The following is a 23,535-nucleotide window of genomic DNA, read 5'->3' on the forward strand; positions in this document are numbered from 1 at the left end:
AGCCACTAAGAGAATTTTGCATGATCTAGACTTCACTGCACAGTGGGACACCGTGGGGCATCGTTGGACATCGTTGGACATCGCGAAAATTTCAGTAGTAAATGTCGATACAGAGGGAAAGCAACGAAAAAAAAAAATATTGCCGCGATAAAGGAAGCTATGCTTCAAGAAATTAAAGATAATTCAAATGCTGCATTATGATCGCAATATAGCCGATGTCGCAACATGGAACAAAAATAACTAATAGTCGAAGCTGTGCAATTATTTTTTCTCATTTTCATTTTTATATTATGAGCAATATTTATCATGTAATTGTTGGCACTCGATTGTTCTAAGATAGTATAAAAGATTGATATAGAAGATAGATATAGAAGATTGTTCTAGATAGAATAAGCAAAAAAATATTATTGTTCCTACGTCATAATATTGAAAATTGATTCGTTACATTTAAACATATAACAAGGAGAATCAGAAGTGTTTATGTATTGAAATAATGTCGACTGTATGTAAAGGGAAGTAGTTACAGAAGTACCCAGTATGGTTGTGGCTATCGTGTAAATCGAACAAATCAATACGAAATCAGTAAATCGCGATATTCAGTGTAAAGATTTCTTACAGTTGTTCTTTTCTTTCGATAGATAACTACACATGATCTTTCGTGCAGTTTTTAAAATAATTATGTGCGAACTGGATTCTACAAACTGAACTATAGAAAATCTATCGTGATTATATAATTGCGTGAAAGTACCTATTTTCTGGCAACATGTCCCATGCGTAGGACGGTAAGCTTTTAACATGATTATACAATAAATATATTTGAACTAAACTGTTAGAAATTAAATATCGCAGCATAACGAATTCTAATTGAACGAGAATATAAAAAATGGATCTGTTTGTGATACCTATTTCAGCGAATTCAACTGTTATTTTTTATTTCCAAGTAGAGATACGAATCCATAGAAATTAGTATTAATTTCGGATCTACAATTGTATCGAAGGTTTTTCAAGATCTATAGATCTTGCAAGCATTACCAAAACAGTTTTGATAATCGACGTCTCAATTTAAAGTTTTAGCAAATAATGAAATGTATTAACATATCGTGTCGATAATACCAAAGAACCGTCTGAACCTTCGAATATGATTCGATATTTAAAAATCAAAATAATGTTAAATTTTTGACCATGTGTTATAATCGATCGTGGGCATTTAAAATTTTGAATCTTTCACCCTGGTTTAAACGGTCATGACCCACCAAAACATAAAGTTCAAAGCATAAAACTGTTACGTCTTATAAATATCGAATCATACCCAAAGATTCAAACGGTTCTTCGGTATTATCTATCTGACATGTTCATATATTTCATTATTTACAAAAGATATTTAAGAAACATATAAAAACCGTCCAAATGATCATTGATTTGGAGGACAATCGAAAGGAATGATTTTAGAAGAAAGTTTTCAAAAGCACAAATAACCATTAGCAAACGTCAGGCAAGAACACAAGTACGTCTTCTATCTATAATAAGGTCACATAACATCAAGCATATTTTAATGCTGTTGATAGAAATATCATAAATTGCATTTCTATTAAGATAGGAAGAAGAAAATTTGTCAATTCCTTTGAAAAAATATTAATATTTAAATACTTATTAATATATTTTCCGTGGTTTGGAATTTATATTCGCTTAAAAGTTTGATTAGACTATCTAATTAGAAAAGAATTATAATTTCTATTCTTAACGAAGGTATCTGTTTTCCAGTTTCGCAGGAGATTGTCTGAAGGCGGAGGTTTATATCCTGTAGATTTATCACCACAAAGGAAAGCTCGTAGGCTCTTCAAACTTCGAATGCGGCAATGGCTAGCAAGTATTTTCGGTTAGTTTTCACTCTTGATGTTACGTCAGGTATTTATCTGTAATTTTAATACGCAGAATGCAATTTCCTTTCCCCTTTCGAATTGATGTTTCATAGTGGTGTTCGTGAATTATTGTTCATTTCTAATGACTTACGTACCATCGTTTAAAGTTACATTTATACTCCATCCTACATTATAATAAATTTAAGATTTCAATTCTGATATTCATCGCAATGATGCTTTATTATATCATAAATCGATTGCGGACTTTTATATATTTATGAGAAATCTAAAAGCGGAAAAATGTACATTATCATACATTGATACACCTAGACTTATCGCAACTCTCTAACAAAGTTTACTTCATGTAGTATTTTACTTCATGTACTATTTTTTTAATGCACATAATGTGTATGGATTAACAGCTTAATAATAAAATAGTTAAGTAATAGTTAAAATTACCTGTTTCTCATTCCAGTTATGCTAACCATGGTCATAGTTGGTTCAGTCAACGGATGGACGACAATTTCTCTTTTTTATTTAATATCCGGGATCGGCGGCGTGCCGCTGACCTTAACACTCGACGAATCATCATGGATCGTTTCTTTGACAGTACTTGGTTCAATGATCGGTTCACTTGTGGGTGCCCAGGTGGCCGTCCACAGCAGTCGTAAAAGCTGTCTCGTTTTATGTAACGCAATGTTCACCTTAGGCTGGTTCATCATCTACGTCACAACTTCCGTGCCAATGCTATACCTTGCTCGGGTGATTCTCGGTATAGGCGTTGGTATTGCCTACACGATAAATCCCATGTACGTGCCAGAAGTCGCCGACATCAACATCAGAGGCACTTTAAGTATTCTAAGCGTAGTGAACGTATCTATCGGGTCACTTCTAACCTGCACCCTAGGACTCTGGCTGATGTACGAGTCACTGCTGGAGGTTCTTGTAATAATATCCTTTATATCCTTCTTGTCGGTCGCGTATTTCCCCGAAAATCCGTATTTCTCGGTGGCAACATGGAAGTCGATAGAATATTACGAAAGCTTCGTAAATATTTACGAAGTAAAAATGCAACTACGTCGTCTACGTGCACAAAACAGATACGAATTACAACCACCATCCATAAATGAATTAAACCAGTCATCCATAAGCGATATATACGGACCATCCATAAGCGAAATATATCCAGAACCCACAAGCGAAATATTACACTCACAATCCAGTAGTGATCTACCCTCACAATCAAGTAGCGATTCACACTCACAATCCATATCCACGCTATACTCAGAAGACATATGCGAAGTACATCCGCAACCCACAGGTGAATTACTCCTACAACACTCACGCAACTCTCTCGAATTAACCCTACAGCCCTCGAAAGAATTAGACTCACAATCCACAAGCGAATTACACCGACCATCCACAAGTGAAATACACCGACTATCCACAAGTGATTTACGCACGCAATCCAATCTGGATTCACACGCATGGACTGATATAGATAAGATACACAGAGCTATAACTAAATATAACTGGACAACTAAGCTGCGAGCAATACTACAACGAAGCAACAGGAAAGCGTTGTTTATCATGCTTGGCTTGATCATGGCACAGCGATTTAGCGGAAACTTCATCACTATGCAGTATCTGCTAGTGCAGTTTGGCAAAACAACGATCGATATCGGAGCAAGCGCAGTAACGATTTTGGTCCTGGCTGTCGGCCATATATCTGGCACTATATCCACCTTAACAGTGAAATCTCTTGGAAGAAAAACACTTTTGATTCTGTCTACACTTGGGTCGTGTTTTACATTGGTTATTCTAGCAACTAATCTTTTGATAGTTCAAGATAAGTCTGACGTTTCTATCGTCGCCCCTCTTCCCGTTATCGACCTCATAATGTATCAAGTAATGTTTCAAATTGGTTTAGGTACGTTACCCAATGTTCTTCTATGCGAGTTATTTCCTACAGAACTAAAAGATTTTATTGGTGCCATCATTGTGGTTTTCGATGGTATAATTGGTTTTACCGTGTCGAAACTGTATCAAGTGATTATCGATAATGTAGGACCGTATGCGATTTACTTTATCTTCGCGACATCATGCTTTTTGGCATTTATGATGGTACTCATATGGATACCGGAAACAAAAGGAAAAACATATAAGCAGATTGAAGCGCTTCTAGTTGGTGAAAATTTGAATTCTTTGAATGAAGAAGTTAGAACCAATGAAATGGATTCGTAGAATATGACAGGAGAAATTGCACCGTATATCCGTGGCACGGTGTTTAATTACTCGGAATAGTCTATTTCTCATTTTTATTAGTGTAACGATAAAGATCTACAATTTTACACGATATGCAATTTTTGTAGTAACGTAGTTTTCTTCGTTTGTTCGTGTAACTTTAGAAATGTGTCTAACAAAGATGATGGTCATTTACAAACATATTTATCGTATAAATTGACTTGCATTGAACTTAGAGGAATACATGTTCTCAAACTAAACTTTTTATCCATTTCATAACACGAACAATGTAACAATATCAATTTAACTCGAGATAATTGGACAACAGTTTGCAAAAGTAAGAAGAGTAATATATTAAAGAATGACAAGCTGACATAATACTGACAAAAACAATTTTTTATACCTCAGCAGCTATCTATGCTGTTATTTTTTTGCAATATGTAACATATGTATATCACATATACACATGTTAATATTGTTACGATAAACAGCAAGTATGCTGAAAAAGTCAGTATTTATGTTAAAAATAATGTAATATAATTAACATAACACATTGCTAATAAGTACTTATATTACAATGTGTTTGTCAATCATAAGCATATGTGTTTACATATATAAATATATATGTGTAAGACACGGCATTTTCGGCGTTATATTATAGTTATTACTGAAAAATATTTGAATATGTTAGTTCAAATATTATAGTAATTATTGTACCATAACACAGTGATAAATATCTAGTCTGGTCTAGCAGGAATTCTATCAAACTGTCGAACGATATTTTCGGTAAATAATGGCTATAATAATAGTGTTCACTTCAGAAATTTATAATATTTCCCATTTTTAATAAACGATAATTATTACATAGTGAAAAATTAAATACCGATAATTTTATAAAGCATTGTCTATCAACAATTATGTATTTATTGTACACCATTTGAACAAATATCTTATTAAAAAGCTACAAGAAACATGGAGTTCCTATCTAGATATAAAATCACAAACAAGATTTTAAATGTTCTATTTTATTTAAGTTTTATTGTAGACGAATTTATTACAGACATCCGTAGTGGAAATTAATTAAAGGAGTCCGAACGAAGACGAGTCAACTGTAATACAAAATACTGCTAAGATCCCAAACCTACGTCATGTAAATCGGTAACGTCGAGAACGATATTAAAATGGTAAGAAAACCACCGAGTTCACTGGATAAAGTACTCTGACTAGCGACCTTCTTTTCCACGGGATCATCGCCACTCCTCTTTGTCAAGGTATTACTAATTTTGTATAAAAGAATTCGGGCAAATTTTTTTTTTTTTTGCCATTCATTTGCAAAATATTAGTTTTTTGATCGTTATGTAAAACAAACAACGAAAACAGCTGTAAGAAGGACCGAAGCGTGAATTTAAAACTGAAAGTAAAGGTCGAGTTAAACCAAAAACTAAATCACATTAATATTATAATTCTCTGTGAGATGGTATCGATATTTCAGACATTCACTATTATAACAGCGCGACTAGACGTGACATTATATGGGACTCTTTCATGTGTTCTGAAATACCGATATCGAAAAATATCAGTGTGTTTCACGCTCTTTACAAATTATAACGTTGCGCCGCGGCGAATGTAATTATCTCAAAAGGGTAACTCGCTACATTTCCATTATGTGATTGTTTGAATGTGCTCCGTTTTATATACTTGAAGTTAAATTATGAAAATTTATAAATGGTTATACAATATTACGATGGATTGTAAAATTTAAAAATCGTAATAATAAATTAATTATCCTGATAATTAATCTAATACAATACCATCCATTCCTAACTTTTATATCAATGATTAAATATATGATCATATGGCATGGTCGCTCGTGCTTATTCCGGGTGCATGCAGGTAAACGTGCATTGCATAGCTTTTTCAATTTGTAAGTCACCCTAAGAACACGTCTGTTCTGGTGACTGCCAGATGTTTGCGCAGGATCACAGGAGTTGTCGACACGCCGGTGATGCTTAATCGCTCTGATTTCCGAGAAACGCAAGAGGCAAACAAACGACTGTTATCGCAGCAGGATACTATTGGGTTGGCAACTAAGTGATTGCGGATGTCATCATTAGAGGCTATTGACAAAATCCACAATCACTCAGATGCAACCCCCAATCGCTCATAGCCATTGCATACAAGAGTAGGATGATTCTTTGCGTCGTGAGCCTGAAAGCAATCTTATTCGATATAATTGGAGCAAGTGCAGGAATCGAGCAGTACTGTACACATTCGCAGAAATTATTGATACGATGTAAGTGTTCTCAGTGTACGAAGATGCAGATGCAAGGAGGGAAAATGATTTCTGATAAGCGTTTCCCTACAGAGAAAGTTACAAACGAAAATATGTTTCGACGCGTGAGAGATCGTAGAGAATACGACAGTTTCAGTAGGAAACGTCGAAATAGGGGGAAAGCAATGAGAAAAAGAATTGCCACGATAAAGGAAGCTATACTTCAAGAAATTAAAGATACTTCAAATGCTGGATTATGATAACAACGTAGCGGGTGTAGCAACATGAAACAAAAATAACAAATAGTCGAAGCTGTGAAATTATTTTTGCCCATCTTAATTTTTATATTATAGGAAATATATATCATATAATCGTCGGTATTCGGTTATTCTAACACTTTAATTACGATATTTTATAGATAGAATAAGCAAAAAAATATTATTGTTCCTACGTTAGAATATTGAAAATTGATTCGTTACGTTTAAACATGTAACAAGGGGAATTAGAAGTGTTTATGTATTGAAATAATGTCGACTGTATGTAAAGGGGAAGTAGCCCCAGAAGTACCCAGTATGGTAGAGGCAGTCGTGTAAATCGAACAAAACAATACGAAACCCGTAAATCGCGAGATTCAGTGTAAAGATTTCTTGCAGTTGTTCTTTTTTTTTCGATCGATAACTACACATGATCTTTCGTGCAATTTTTAAATAATTATATGTGAACTGAATTCTACGAATTGAATTATTGAAAATCTATCGTGATTATATTATTTCGTGAAAGTACTTATTCCTGGCAGCATGTCCCAGCTTAGAATGGTAAGTATTTAATACGATTATATAATAAATATTTTTGAAATAAATATCGCAGAGTAACAAATCCTAAGTTCTAATTCAACGAGAATATAAAAAAATGCGTCTGTTTGAGATACCTATTTTCAGCGAATTTGAGTATTATTCTTTTATTTCCAAATAGAGATACGAATCCATAGCTATTAGTATTTATTTCGAATCTACAATTATATCGAACGTTCTTCAAGATTTATAGAACTTGCAAGTATTACCAAAACTTTAAAGTTTTGATTCCTACGCCTCGATTTAAAGTTTTGACAAATAGTGAAATGTATTAACATATCGTGTCGATAATACCAAATTGTCCGTTTGATACCGTCTGAACCTTTGAATATGATTCGATATTTAAAAGTCACAATAATCTTAAATCTTTGACCTTGTGTCTTAATCGATCGTGAGCATTTAAAATTTTGAATTTTTCAGCCTGACTTAAACTGTCACGACCCATCAAAACATACGGCTCTACAGCTTAAAACTGTTACGTCTTATAAATATCGAATCATACTCTATGCGACATGTTCATATATTTCATTATTTACAAAAGATATTTAAGAAACATATAAAAACGGTTCAAATGATCATTGATTTGGAGGACAATCAGAGGAAATGAGTTTAGGAGAAAGTTTGCAAAAGCACAAATAACCATTAGCAAACGTCAGTGAAGAACTCAAGTACGGTTTCTATCTATAATAAAGTCAAATAACATCAAGCATATTTTAATGCTGTTGATAGAAATACCATAAATTGTATTTCTATTAAGATAGGAAAAAGACAATTTTTTAATTCCTTCGAAAAAATATTTATATTTAAATACTTATTGCCACTAGGTTTACGGGACCCGTCAATTTCACGGATTTCAAACTTCGAAATGAATTATCTCAAAAATTTTAACCACTTTGCATCGTAAATTAATCATTTCGTCTAAAGGATTTATGTACACAATTATTTTTTCGTAAGCTTTCTAATTTTTTAAATCTGTATGTAGTATACCTATCTGTACGAAACCCGTCAAATTGACGGACCAACTGATTTCATAAACAAACCGTTTTTCAAAGACTGTGCAAAAGTTCAGTTATTGTAGACATTTCCCATTATTGTCTCCGCTTATTGTAAGTAGTTACAATAGGATAATTGAATTTGGACACAGTATTTTCTTTTTTTGATTAATCCTCCGTTTCTAGCAATTATGAGTAAATCCAAGAGATATAATAAGATATTGAACATAATTATCAACATCAATGAAGATTGTTCTGAGGATACCTCCGAAGAAGATCAATATGAAGTAGACCAAAGAGAAGCTGACAGTGAAAGTTCTGAATACACTGAAAGTGGAGAGATACAAGGATCTTCGGATAGTGAGGAGGAAAACTTTTTGAAAGTGTGTCGTAACAAGTAAAGGATACGTATTTTTTCTAGTTTTAACTTCGAAGATGAAAAGACGAGTATTCCAAGCACATCCCAAAATGTAATGGGTGGGGACATAGTGGATAAAACTGAAAGCAGACAGATCTAGGTGTAGGACGCCCGTTCGTATGATATTCAAGGATATCGCAGGACCTACTGGCTATGCTAAGAGAAATATTATGTCGGGTGGTGTAACTAGTGCTTTCAAATTGATAATTGACAGACACATAATGGAACACATAAAAGATTGCACTGAAACCGAGACGCATCGAGTTTTGAAAAAAACGAACAATCACAGTTTCTGAGTTACGTAGTTTTGTAAGAATTCTATATGCTCGGGACGCATATGAAGCGAGATCATTGAAAGCCTTCGAAAGATTACAAACGCAATAGATTCATTGCTGAAGGAGACTATAACGTCAAACATACCAACACCAACAATCTCAACTACCTCACCACATATGAACCCACATACTGGCCCACTGACACTAACAAAATACCTGATTTACTTGACTTCTTCATAACTAAAAATATCTCGCCAAGATATGTCCGAATCAACTCCTCGGCGGAACTCTCTTCTGACCATTCCCCCGTTATAGCATCAATTAGTTCAACAATTATCGAAAATCCACCTAATGGCTTTATTCATAACCAACTCACCAACTGGCAGCTCTTTAGAGAAGTCTTTAATCACTCAACTTCAGCCTTAATTTCCCTAAAAACAAATGAAGATATCGAAACAGCCACAGAATACTTAAACACGAGCATAATAAACGCTATCTGCTCCTCCACGCCTACTAAGACTTCTATCAGCAAACATGAATATCCCCATTACGTATTTAAAAAAATCGCAGAAAAACGTAGACTAAGAAGAGTATGGCAGACCCATAGAACACCGGATGACAAACGCAAACTAAACAACGCAACTAGGAAGTTAACCAAAATCATCAAAAACTATAAAAATGATTGTTTTCAAAAATATCTCGCCAATTTGCCCTCCACAGCTGACTCCAACTACTCACTATGGAAGGCTTCCAGGAAACTCACGCGCCCTACGAAAATAATCTCTCCAATCCGCAGTCCGCGAGGTGGATGGGCGTGTAGCCCTATAGAAAAAGCCAACCTGTTTGCTGACCACCTATCTAACGTATTTAAACCTCATTCCTCCAAAATTGCCGCGGATATTACGGAATACCTGCACTCTCCCTTCCAAATGTCTCCTCCTATTAAACCCTTCATTTCTATAGAAATTATAGAATTAATCCGTCGCCTAAATCCCAGGAAAGCATCGGGGCATGACCAAATATGCAATAAAGCAATCAAGGAACTCATCACATCAATTTTTAACGCAATTTTCGCCTTGAATACTATCCTAAGGCTTGGAAAATATCACTGATTACTCTCATCTCTAAACCCGGAAAACCAATATATGAAACTAACTCCTATCGCCCAATTAGTCTTCTACCTACTTTGACAAAACTATTCGAAAAGATGCTAACGAATCGATTCCTTTCACTCCTAGAGGATTTGAAAACATTGCCACATCATTAATTCGGTTTTCGGAAGCAACAATCTACAATAGAGTGAATCCATCGCATAACACACAATATCAGCCAAATCCTAGAAAAGAAAAAATATTGCTCAGCGGTATTCCTTGACATTCAACAGGCATTCGATAAAGTATGGCGTGAAGGGCTTCTATACAAACTTAAAAAAATCCTATCACACATCTACTACTCCATCCTAAAGTCCTATCTAACCAAAAGACAATTCATGGCTAAATACTTAGACGCCACAACCACAACATCCCCAATAGAAGCTGGCATACCTCAAGGTAGTGTCCTCGGACCCCTGTTGCTCTCCATCTATAATACATTGCTGATTTACCAATATCAACAGAGATAACTATAGCGTCATTTGCTGACGACACAGCGCTATTAGCTTCCCACGCAGACCCGATAATTGCTTCATCCAGTCTCCAACGATGTCTCGACTCTATGGAAAAGTGGTTTCATAAATGGGGCTTCAAAATTAATGAAAACAAATCCATATATGTAACCTTCACGCTACGAAAACAAACCTGCCCTCAGGTGACCATTAACAATATAACAATTCCTAACAAGGACTCAGTCAGATACCTGGACATGACTCTGGACAGGAGATTAACATGGAAACAACACATCACAGACAAATCTAAGCAACTCAGGGATAAACTTAAAAAATTCTACTGGCTCACTGGCCAACACTCCAACCTAATCACGCAGAACAAAATTACACTCTATAAGAGCATAATAAAACCTATCTTTACCTACGGAATCCAACTATGGAGAACAGCAAGTATTTCCAACATTGAAATACTTCAACGCTTCCAATCGAAAACGCTAAGATCCCTAATAAATGCACCCTGGTATGTTACCAACAAAGCAATACATCGTGACCTCAAGATACCCACAGTCAAAGAAGAAATATCAAAAGATAGCAATAGATATAGCAAAAGAGTCATCAAACATCGAAACCCCCTAATTACTAAATTACTTAACAAGTCAGACCAGATCCGCAGGCTAAAAAAACACTATCCGTTAGACCTAAGCACAAGATTCAACTAGATATTTATTAATAAGTATTAACTTATTATAAATAATTAGTCATGTCACTGCGCCACGCCAGAGAAAATTACTCAAAATTCTCAATGCAAGAATTGATTGTAAAATACTAGTAAATAAAAAAAAAAAAGAAAATATCCGAAATATAGAACAGATTTACAAGCAATAGCCAGACTTGTTACAAGCCATATGAAAACGTCTGATGACCAATTACTTCCAACGAAAGTCTGATTCAGGTTTACGCAATATATGTCGAATATGCCTCATATATTTGGCATTAGTTTTCGTTTGCAGTTGACGTCCAAACAAAATATATTTTGAATGGTTTACCTCATGTGGGGAAAGATGAAACTCTATGCTCAGGAGAAAGAAGGACAAGATGACTTTGTTTTCTTCAAATTTATATAAATCAGAAAACTGCACGCTTACTGTGTATAAAAGTGAGCCTAACGTAAAAGTCCTCCTTCTAAGCACCAAACATACAGGTATACAAATAGAAGACAATTATAAACGTGTTCCAGAAACCATTGCTTTTTATAATGAAACAAAGTTTGGTGTGGACGTCGTTGATCAGATGATACGCAAATATAATGTGAAAGTAGGGAGTTTCCGATGGCCCTTTCAAGTTTTTTTTCAATATTTTAGATTTGGCAGAGATAAACGCGTGGATACTACGTAAAGGGAGCACTGGATGAAAAATATCCAGAAAGAAGTTCATATTTTGTCAAAGATCAGACGCTTCATCTCTGCCACTTTCAACGTCCAAAGTGCGAAAAAGTTGCCAAGTGGCCTACTGCAAAAAAAAAATAGAGGCAATACAAAATTCAGTATATTTGTAAAAAATGTACTCAATAAATATGATTACCCTATAGCGTTAATGTTATTGCTATCCGTGATAATTAAAAAAAAGACTTTTTATTTATTAATAATTTATTTAAACGTGAAGCCTAATATTGTTCAATTCAGACTTAATTTGAATAAATCAATTTTTTAAAGAAAATACGCATTTTCGTTTACCCGTCAATTTGACGAGTCCTCGTAGAAATAGGTATATAAAAAAAGCCCGTAAACGTAGTGTTAATATCTGTTCCGCGGTATGGAATTTATGTTCGCTCAAAAGTTTAATTAGACTATCTGATTAGAAAAGAATTACGATTTCTATTCTTGACAAAGGTATCTGTTTTCCAGGATGCTACGAGATTGAATCAGGACGATGGTTTAAATCCTGTCGCTTTATCACCACGAAGGGAAGCTCCTTGTTGTTTCTCCCAATCACAATGGCGGCAATTCCTAGCATGTACTTCCGGTTAGTTTTCACTCTTGATGTTACGTCAGGTATTTATCTGTAATTTTAATACGCAGACTGCAATTTCCTTTCCTTCCTCGAATTGATGTTTCATAGTGGTGTTCGTGAATTATTTCTCGCTTCTAATGACTTACATACCATCGTTTAAAGTAGCATTTCTATTCCATCCTTCATTACGATAAATTTAACATTTCGATTCTGATATTCACCGCACTGATTCTTTATTTTATTCACTGATTATTCCATCATAAATCGAATGTGAACTTTTATATATTTAAGAGAAATCTGATAGCGAAAAAATGTACATTATTACACATTAATACACCTAGACTTATCGCAAGTCTCTAACAAATTTTACTTCGTGTACTATTTTACTTAATGCACATAATGCGAATGGATTAACAGATTAATAATAAAATAGTTAAGAAATAAAACTAGTGGAAAGCATTCCAGCTAACATCGCGAAGAGTCCAATTACTCATAGCCTGCGGTATGTATTAATTATAAATATATTAATAGCATATATTAAAAATATAAGTTTGCGTAAATATACGCAGTATTTTTATAAAATAACCGCACTACAATTACCATATGCTATATATAGCATTACCTGTTTCTCATTCCAGCAATGCTAACCATGGTCGTAGTCGGTACAATCAACGGATGGACAATGATTTTTCTTCATTATCTAATAGCCGAGACCGACGGCATGCCGCTAACGTTAACACACGACGAATATTCATTGATCGTTTATTTGACAGTATTTGGTTCAATAATCGGTTCACTTGCGGCTGCCCATTTGGCCGATCGCAACGGTCGTAAAAACTGCCTCCTTTTATGCAGCACAATATTCAGCATAGGCTGGTTCATCATCTACAGAACAACTTCCGTGCAAGACATATACCTTGCTCGGGTGATTCACGGTGTAGGCGTTGGTATTGCCCACACAATAAATCCCGTGTACGTGTCAGAAGTCGCCAACAGCAACATCAGAGGCGCCATAGGTACTGCAATTGCACTGAACGTTTTAAACGGGATAGTGCTAACCTGCGCCTTACATCTCTGTATGACGTACAAGTCACTCATTGCGGTTCTTGTAATAATATCCTTTATGTCCCTCTTCTCGAACACGTGTTTCCCCGAAACTCCGTATTTCTTGTTGGGAAAAGGTCGAATGCTGCAAGCATGCAGGTCGATAGCATATTACAAAGGCATCGTAGATCCTCGCATAATGGGAATCGAACTAGATTCTGTACGTGAACAAGTAGTACCCTCACAATCCAGAATCAATTTAGCCTCACAATCCAGAAGCGATTTACCCTCACAATCCAGAAGCGATTTACCCTCACAACCCAGAAGCGATTTACCCTCACAATCCAGAAGCGATTTACCCTCACAATCCAGAAGCGATTTACCCTCACAATCCAGAAGCGATATACCATCACAACCCATTAGCGATTCACACTTACAATCCATCTCCTCAGTACACTTAGAATCCATAAGCGATTCACACCAACCATTCACAAGCGAAACATACCTACCCTCCACGAGCGAAATACAGCGATCATCCATAGGCGAAACACACCGACCATCCACAAGCGAAATACAGCAATCATCCACAAGCGAAACGCACCGACCACCCACAAGCAAAACACACCGACCACCCACAAGCAAAGCACACCGACCATCCACACTCCAAATATACAGACGATCCATACGCAAAATACTCCGATCATCCACAGGCGAAACACAGCGATCATTCACAAGCGATACACTGCGATCATCCACAAGCGATACACAGCAATCATCCACAAGCGATACACAGCGATCATCCATAAGCGAAACACACCAACCACCCACAAGCGATACACAGCTATCATCCGCAAGCGAAACACACCGACCATCCATAAGCGATACACAGCTATCATCCGCAAGCGAAACACACCGACCATTCACAAGCGAAACACACCAACCACCCGCAAGCGAAACACACCGACCATCCACAAGCGAAACACACCGACCATCCTCAAACGAAACATGTCAACTATCCTCAAGCGAAACACAGCGATCATCCGCAAGCGAAACACACCGACCATCCACAAGCGAAATACACCAACCATCCACAAGCGAAATACACCAACCATCCACAAGCAAAATTCACCGATCATCCACAAGCAAAATACGCCGACCATCCACAAGCGAAACACACCGACCATCCTCAAACGAAACACGTCAACTATCCTCAAGCGAAACACAGCGATCATCCGCAAGCGAAATACACCGACCATCCACAAGCGAAACACGCCGACCATCCTCAAACGAAACATGTCAACTATCCTCAAGCGAAACACAGCGATCATCCGCAAGTGAAACACACCGACCATCCACAAGCGAAATACACCAACCATCCACAAGCGAAATACACCAACCATCCACAAGCAAAATTCACCGATCATCCACAAGCAAAATACGCCGACCATCCACAAGCGAAACACACCGACCATCCTCAAACGAAACACGTCAACTATCCTCAAGCGAAACACAGCGATCATCCGCAAGCGAAACACACCGATCATCCGCAAGCGAAACACACCGACCATCCACAAGCGAAACACGCCGACCATCCTCAAGCGAAATATACCCATCATCCATAAGCGAATCACAGCGATCAACCACACCCGAAACACGCCGATTATCCACACCCGAAACACGCCGATTATCCACACCCGAAACACGCCGACTATCCGCAAGCGAAACACGCCGACTATCCGCAAGCGAAACACACCGACCATCCGCAAGCGAAACACACCGACCATCCACAAGCGAAACACGCCGAGTATCCTCAAGGGAAACACACCCAGACCCCACATGCGAAATACACTCACGACCCGGATGCAATTTATGCATACAATCCAATGTGGATTCACGCGAATGGGCTTACATAGATGAGGTACGCATAGATTTGAATAAATATACCTGGTCAACCAAGCTGCGAGCAATACTAGAACCAAGCAACACAAAAGCTCTGTTTATCATGCTCGGCTTGACCATGGCACAACAACTTAGCGGAAATTTCATCACTATGCAGTATCTGCAGGTGTTATTTGGCAAAGCAGCGATCAACAGCAATGCATACAAAATTATGATTATATTCCACGTTTTATGCATTCTAGCTGGCGGTATCACTATCGTAACAGTGGAATATTATGGAAGAAGAATACTTATGATTCTGTCTACGCTTGGGACGTTTTGTGCATTGACTATTTTAGCAAATTACCTTTTCTTAGTTGAACATGAGCTTATCATTTCCATCGAGCCTATTCCCGTATTCATCTTACTATTATATCAAACAGCGTTTCAAATTGGTTTAGGTACGTTACCCAATGTTTTCCGATGCGAGTTATTTCCTACGGAACTAAGAGGCTTTGTTGGTGCCATCATTGTGATTTTCGATAATATAATTGGTTTTATCGTGTGGAAACTGTATCAAGTGATTACCGATAAAATAGGATTCTATGCGATTTACATGACCTTCGCGACATCATGCTGTTTGGCATTTCTGATGGTGTTCAAATGGTTACCGGAAACAAAAGGAAAACCATATTGCGAGATTAAAGCGCTACTAGTTGGTGAAACTTTGAATTCTTCGAATGAAGAAGTTAGAACCAATGAAATGGATTCGTAGAATGTGACAGGAGAAATTGCACCGTGCGTCTGTGGCACGGTGTCTACTTGCACGGAATATTTTATTTCTCATTTTTATTAGTATAACGATAAAGATCTACAATTTTATCACGATATGCAATTTTTGTAGTATTTTTGTAGTAGTTTTCTTCGTTGGTTCGTGTAATTTTAGAAATGTGTCTAACAAAGGTGATGGTCATTTACAAACATATCTATCGTATAAATTAAATTGCATTGAATTTAGAGGAATGCATGTTCTCAAACTAAACTTTTTATCCATTTCATAACACGAACAATGTAAGAATATCAATTAACTCTTGCTAACTGAAAAATAGTTTGCAAAAGTAAGAAAAGTAATATATTAAAGAATGACAAGGTGACATAATACGGACAAGAATAATTTTTAACATCTCCACTGTTATCTATGCTGTTATTTCTTGTTTGCAACATATAACATATGCTAATATTGTCACAATAAACAGCAGGTATGCCGAAAATGTCAGTATTTATGCTGAAAATAACACAATATAATTAACATAACACATTGCTAATAAGTACATCTATTACATTGTGCTTGACGCTGATAAGCATATATATATATATATATATATATATATATATATATATATATGTAAGACATGGTTTCTTCGGCGTTATATTATAGTTATTACTGAAAAATATTTGAATATGTCAGTTCGAATATTATAGTAATTACTGTACCATGGCATAACGATAAATACCTAGCTTTGTTTAGAAGGAATTCTATCGAAATGTTGAATGTTATTTTCAGTAAATACTGGCTACAATAATAGTGTTCACTTCAGAAATTTCTAATATTTCCTACTTTTAATATACGATAATTTACACGAAAATTTAAATATCGATAATTTTATAAAGCTTTGTCTATTAACAATTATGTATTTATTGTATATCTTTGAAACAAATATTTTATTAAAAAGCGACAAGAAACATGGAGTTCCTACCTATATATAAAATCACAAACAAGATTTTGAATGTTCTATTTCATTTAAGTTTTATTGTAGATGAATTTATTACAGACATCCGTAGTGGAAACTAATTAAAGAAGCCCGAATGAAGACGAGTCAACTGTAATTCCAAATACGGCTAATGTCCTAAACCTACGTCATGTGAAATCGGTAACGTCGAGAACGATATTAAAATGGTAAGAAAACCACCGACTTCACTGGATAAAGTACTCTGACTAGCGACCTTCTTTTCCACGGGACCATCGCCCCTCCTCTTTGCCAATATATTACTAATTTTGTATAAAAGAATTCGGACAAATTTTTTTTTTGCCATTCATTTGCAAAATATTAGTTTTTTGATCGTTATGTAAAACAAACAACGAAAACAGCTGTAAGAAGGACCGAAGCGTGAATTTAAAACTGAAAGTAAAGGTCGAGTTAAACCAAAAACTAAATCACATTAATATTATAATTCTCTGTGAGATGGTATCGATATTTCAGACATTCACTATTATAAAAGCGCGACTAGATGTGACATTATATGGGACTCTTTCATGTGTTCTGAAATACCGATATCGAAAAATATCAGTGTGTTTCACGCTCTTTACAAATTATAACGTTGCGCCGCGGCGAATGTAATTATCTCAAAAGGGTAACTCGCTACATTTCCATTATGTGATCGTTTGAATGTGCTCCGTTTTATATACTTGGAGTTAGATTATGAAAATTTATAAATAATTATACAATATTCTGATGGAGTATGAAATTTAAAAAAGAGATTTAAATAATAAATTAATTATCCTGATAATTAATCTAATACAATACCATCAATTCCTAACTTTTAAATCAACGATTGAAATATATGATCACATGGCATGGTCGCTCGCGCGTATTCGGGGTGCATGCAGGTAAACGTGCATTCCATAGCTTTTTCAATTTGTAAGTTGCGCCAAGGACACGCCTGTTCTGGTGATTGCTCGATGTTTGCGCGGGATCCCGGGAATTGTCGACGCGCCTGTGATGCTTTCGAATCTGTTAGGGATTCAGTCGTGGACTTGCAGTCCTGTCCGATTGGTACTTCAGTACTAGGCGATGGACCTGCAATTTCACGTCCTCCGTAATTCTCTTCGACTGTCACGGGAGTGGACGCCACTCCTTCAGTTGGAGCTGTGCATTCGTAATTCTGTTCAGCGATCCCTCCTCGGCAGGCCCATGGTTAAGTAAAGTCAGAACTCGACATTCTGGCCATTAGGTTGAATGTCGAGATCGATGTGCAGCAATAAAGAACTCATGGGCGAATCTCGTGCGTAGTCACCTCCGCGTGGTGAGATCTCTTAATTGGTACCGCTGCCCAAAAATTAATCAACGGATTAATCTTTGAAAAACAATATCAAGTCAAATACTACACTAATACAGTCCAGTTTGGATAACCGAATGTCACGAAGAGAATTTTGGATGATCTAGACTGGACTACAACGTATAACACCGTGGCTTACCGTGGGACATCGAGGTACACCGTCTGTTCGTTATCGCTAAATTATCGAAACAGTTTCATCGATAGATTGTATCACGAGTTTCTGATGGAAAATCAGATTGGATAATATATAATTAATTATTGGTTTGAGAATACAAAGATGAAAGTAGGAAAGATTTAAAAATTCACATATTTTGTTTCATATATATGAAATTGCAATTTTATTTAGAACTGATTAAGCGATTCATTTAATTCTTATTACAGTACATTACTATACAGTGATTTATTATCTTGATAGTGTGTGATGTTTACTGAAGTATTGTAGTAAACTATATTTTATTTATAATTTCGTACAAGATTATAGTTTTAATTCAGACCAGTATTAAACTGAAATAGTAACGTCACATGCGACACGAAAATGGTAGAAAGAGGTCATGCGGCCCGCAAAATGTGAGAGTCCAACAAGCATTGAATATCGCGTCTATTCCTGTACCCCGTCTGTGGTAAAATTATTTTAAGATAGGGAAAGATGCGTCTCATAAAATCTACTTTCACTACCTTATCTACTTAACCATTACTGTTAATTGTGCATGCATAATTAAATGCATGTGTAAATTAATTAAATATTAAAGTACTTATTAAGAAGGAATTGATGCTTCTAGGAAGCAGTACTTTTTAGCAGTAAAGATACTCTATCTAACCACACACCTGACTTACAAACGTTCCATCTAGTTCCTATCCCATCAAATTTGAAAAACTCTACCTGATAGAACATCTAATTTAATTTCAATACTTCAATTAGAAACCCAATGGTGTTTTCGTAAGCCCTGCATACGACATAAATATCCTGCATACGACATATTGAGTGGACTACCTTTTTTTTTCGCAACACTAATTTACTAAATTCATATATAGAATAGAAAATTCTTAGGATAAATACGCGAAGAGTGCTCCATACAATAGTTGTAATACTAATTAATTAACTAATGAAAATAAAAAAATAAAAATATTTTAAATAGTAATCTATGCAGTCATATTTCAGTATTCGCAACACTAATATCAAGACGTCCAATGCAGCCATTTGGGAGACTGCTGGTATAACTGCGTCAGATGATCCAGGAGCAGGAACGTGCTTCCACAATCCAGTGGAATAGAACTGGGCATTGGGCGTAATATGAGGGCGACACTGCTATAAAGAATGCAATCATTCATCGACGCAACTCTAACTAGAATATTTATTAAAACAATCGCGATGGAATACCGCAACGCTAATTTTTAAGGCAAAAATAAAATTAATATCCATATATGAAGATAAAATATTTTACTGTCTAGTTCAAGTTACAATATTATAAAATTAATCAAACGCTAATACTTTTAAATCTAATCTTTTAAAATCTAATTTTAAATGAAGGAAAAATTGTTAAGGAAACAAAGAAAACTCTAATACGTATTGCTCTGTCAGAAATTCTTAAAATTCATAATAAAAGTTGCAAAAGAAAATCGCGATATCATAATTCGCAACTCTAAATCAAACGCGATTATCATTTTATTGCAACTCTAATTCAAACCGTAATCATTCTCTCGCGACACTAATGAGAAAAACCGCGATTTGCCCAATGTGATGATAGACCGATATATACATCGGCCAAAAAAGAAAAAAAAGTACTACTACTACTACTACTACTATATATACTAAAATCGAGCATAGTGACAAAGTAGTAACGAGAATGACTTTCCATGCTCTGGATGACCCAGAGGATGCAGAGTCATTGATAGTTGCCCTCTTGAATGGCAGTTTGCCGGGCCTCTTCGGTTCATAGCCTCTTCTTTCTTCGGGCGCAATGCCCGCTGAAACTTAAATCTAGCTCGAGTCTTTCTAATCGCAAAATAAAAAATAACTTATAAAGGTGAAATAAAAGGATAAACCGCGGATGCTATTCCCCGTGCATCGTTGTCCGTTCGTAAGTGTGTGCTCGAGCAATAAACGTTCGTTTCGGAACCTACTCTGTACTCGCGACCACGACCGCGATATTCGAAAAATCGATAGGCAAGGCTCAAGACAAATGGTATGCTCCATTCGTGATGCCAGCTTCGCCGTCGATTTTTCAAATCAAATTTCCTGAAACAGGTTGGACACGCGAAATCGCACCTACCCGACCAGAGACTGTGCCAATCTGCCTGGCCCTACCTACTTATAATTAACATTCACACCAGAAAGTATGCTACCTATTCTACCTAGCCCTATATTTAAAAAATAGCAAAACAGACAACACACCAACACACTCACTCCACGGTTCTCACACGTAACCCGGGCGCAAGAGTCTACACTAGAAAGACGTCCAGGGACGCCTCCGACACCGGAGTTTGGCATACAACTTTCACACTCTAATGTACGTACCATTTTCCTGAAATCGACTGACGATGGCTAGCGATCATTGCGTAAAAATATTCTGTAAATTTCAACTTTAATTATCCAAGTATATTTAAATTTAAATTTTAATTAAATACACATAATTGTATGTAATCATGTACATGTATATCATCTAAAGAAATAATTTGACTAGAAAAGATCATCGTATTTTAATCAATGTAATTATCACTGCAGTTTAATACTGAGATTAGTATTATTACTATTTATAATCCACAATATCTATTTATTAACACTGTTATTTTCAATGGTAATTGGATTCATATTTCCGAATCCATAACTATTTCAACATTATAATAAATAGCAAAAACGACGCAATTCCACAGCCTAACCACATACACACTCAGTAGAAAATACGTCGTGCACGATACGCTAACGCAACGTCAGTCGCTGAAAAAATTGTTAAGCTTATAAACTACTCATCATGCCCATTGCCTTCATCCTACCCAAGACGCACCTGGGCACGTGAGTGAGATTCTGACAATGAACATGGAAGGGGTTAAACCTGAAAATCCTATGCTAAAAATATGATTATCCTATTTATTATATTTCGTATCTAACGAGCTAATATTCTTTGATTTTGCAATCTAATTTCACTTCAAATTTTAATAATTCTATGCTGTATTTTACTTTATTATTTTAATGAAAAATTAAACTATTATGCTAGAATGTATTTTACTTTATTATTTTAATGAAAAATTAAACTATTATGCTAGAATGAAGGAAATTAATGAAAAGTGTACATATTTATTAAACATAAATTAAGATTCAATGCAAATAATATTTATATCAATAAATAACAATGGACTCTAAGTGAACTCTATTACTCGAAATATCCTCAGGCGATATCTTTATCAAAACACATTTTTAAAAACACAAAGAAACGTTTAAAACCCGTTTTGATTCTGATATCAGCCTGTCGCGAAGTGTTTTCTTGCACGTGAAATTGGTAATATCCGTCATAACAGGCAGACAAAGTTATACTTTAACATATACTTCTTTATTTCATATTTTTACTGAAATTATACTGTGTATATTTAAATAATAAAACTGTTCCATACCATCGTTAAATAAAATATTAAAATAAATATTATTTATAATCTTCATCGGCATTACAATAACTTTAATCATAATTGAATTTCCGTATTAACGAAGTCCGAGGGTGTCAGACTTCTTCACTACAAAATACTTAAACAAAGTCATTTTGTCGTTTATTTCATCAATACTCATATATATATTTATATGGATATTTGGACTTTATAGATATATATAGTAATAATGAATATAATTTAATTTTATAAATAATTGTATTGAATATATTGTATAATTTTCAATGATATGTATATATATACTAATTATATCTAATAATATAATAATTATAAAATAATATATTAAAATGCGTTGTGCAAGAAAACCTATCCTGAATTAATAAATAAAATATAGACCAGAAAATGTTACTACTCACGGGTATAATAAATACCCGCGGTCACTATGCTCGTCAAAAATTCTACTTATACAACCAATCACTCGTGTTGATTCGGACCTTTCATCCTACGACATGATTGAGTGACCAGAGGAAGAAAAATGCATGCGACTCACCATTAAATGCGAAGAATTGTATCCTGAAGGAAGTCGTGATCAAACCGGAATCATCAATTCGGGATCGTCGATTTCGATGGAACAAGTGAAGGCTGGAAGAAACCTGTAACAAAGCGTAGAATATTATAATTTGTTTTTAAAGATGGTGTTGATTACTTGAAAAGTGTAAAATAATAAAAACGTGATTTTCATAAGATCGAGAAAGTCCGATATTGCCACGGTAAAAAATTGTGCGGGAAATGCAGCAAAATTCAACACATTTACCGTAAATATAAAAATCTTCTGTGTTTAATTATTTACAAATATATTTTGGAATATATAGGTTAAAACAATGAAATAATTCTTGTAATTCATTTATAACAAAGAAATTATTCGATGTATTCGATCTAGCAATGCGATTTGTATAATCTTCTTTAATTGCATCCTAAAACTTTCCTGTCTTGCATCTTGAAAATCTTCATACTCTCAAAAAAGTAAGGAAATTGTAAATTGTCCAATTATATATCATATATGTATCATGAAAAAAATAATTGTACACTAAATATCTTCAATGATTCAATGAAAAGACAATACAAACGTGATTGCTTTCATTAAAATGAATGAAATATTACCAAATCACCGGAAGCCATCAAATTAATCGAGAATCGCCATATTTTCGTCTATGTTATATTTCGTCGATATGTCGTTCTATATTTCGTTGCATATTTCGTCCATATTTCGAATTTATATTCCTTTCGTGCCAACCTATACAAAAGATAACAAATAATTTAATATAAATGCACAAAACTAGAATCAAATACATTAAAAAGAAATAACGATCGTATATGA

General features: G+C 35.2%; 2 protein-coding genes and 1 long non-coding RNA gene across 13 annotated transcripts in view; 2 read left to right on the forward strand and 1 right to left on the reverse strand.

The window, feature by feature from the left end:
- LOC126923614 (facilitated trehalose transporter Tret1-like) overlaps positions 1-17,317 on the forward strand; it is a 72,291-nt gene extending 54,974 nt beyond the window's left edge. For 2 of the 9 annotated variants that reach the window (XM_050737247.1, XM_050737248.1), the window contains one exon: positions 13,728-17,317. In XM_050737247.1, coding sequence (XP_050593204.1) covers positions 13,728-16,221 — 2,494 coding nt within the window. In that variant the 3' untranslated portion in view covers positions 16,222-17,317. Of the gene's footprint in view, positions 1-4,284; positions 5,898-7,110; positions 7,191-12,418; positions 12,566-13,162 lie in introns of those variants that run through there. The other 7 variants (XM_050737252.1, XM_050737246.1, XM_050737251.1 and 4 more) reach the window with 7 other exon arrangements.
- LOC126923620 (uncharacterized) lies at positions 568-17,317 on the forward strand. 3 transcript variants are annotated; one of them, XM_050737293.1, is made up of 4 exons: positions 568-782; positions 1,762-1,876; positions 2,335-3,789; positions 17,279-17,317. In XM_050737293.1, the coding sequence occupies exons 1-4, from the start codon at positions 771-773 to the stop codon at positions 17,296-17,298; spliced, it is 1,602 nt and encodes a 533-aa protein (XP_050593250.1). In that variant the 5' UTR covers positions 568-770; the 3' UTR covers positions 17,299-17,317. The 3 variants fall into 3 exon arrangements, with proteins under 3 accessions (XP_050593250.1, XP_050593249.1, XP_050593248.1); XM_050737292.1 differs by lacking the exon at positions 17,279-17,317 and adding an exon at positions 5,164-5,897; XM_050737291.1 differs by lacking the exon at positions 17,279-17,317 and having other exon boundaries at positions 2,335-5,897.
- LOC126923627 (uncharacterized) lies at positions 4,973-22,966 on the reverse strand. The gene is made up of 4 exons (XR_007713245.1): positions 22,889-22,966; positions 22,708-22,810; positions 17,204-18,553; positions 4,973-5,088 (listed from the first exon to the last, which is right to left on the reverse strand). It is a non-coding gene; the product is annotated as an uncharacterized LOC126923627 (long non-coding RNA).
- Between the last annotated feature and the right edge of the window lie 569 nt (positions 22,967-23,535).

Source organism: Bombus affinis, chromosome 13 (assembly GCF_024516045.1).
Source record: "Bombus affinis isolate iyBomAffi1 chromosome 13, iyBomAffi1.2, whole genome shotgun sequence".
In the NCBI taxonomy this organism is placed as follows: domain Eukaryota; kingdom Metazoa; phylum Arthropoda; class Insecta; order Hymenoptera; family Apidae; genus Bombus; species Bombus affinis.

Bases quoted from the DNA above. Each gene is read 5' to 3' on its own strand.
- LOC126923620 (XM_050737291.1), top strand. The intron at 1,877-2,334 runs GTTAGTTTTCAC...TTCTCATTCCAG, and splicing joins ATGGCTAGCAAGTATTTTCG to TTATGCTAACCATGGTCATA.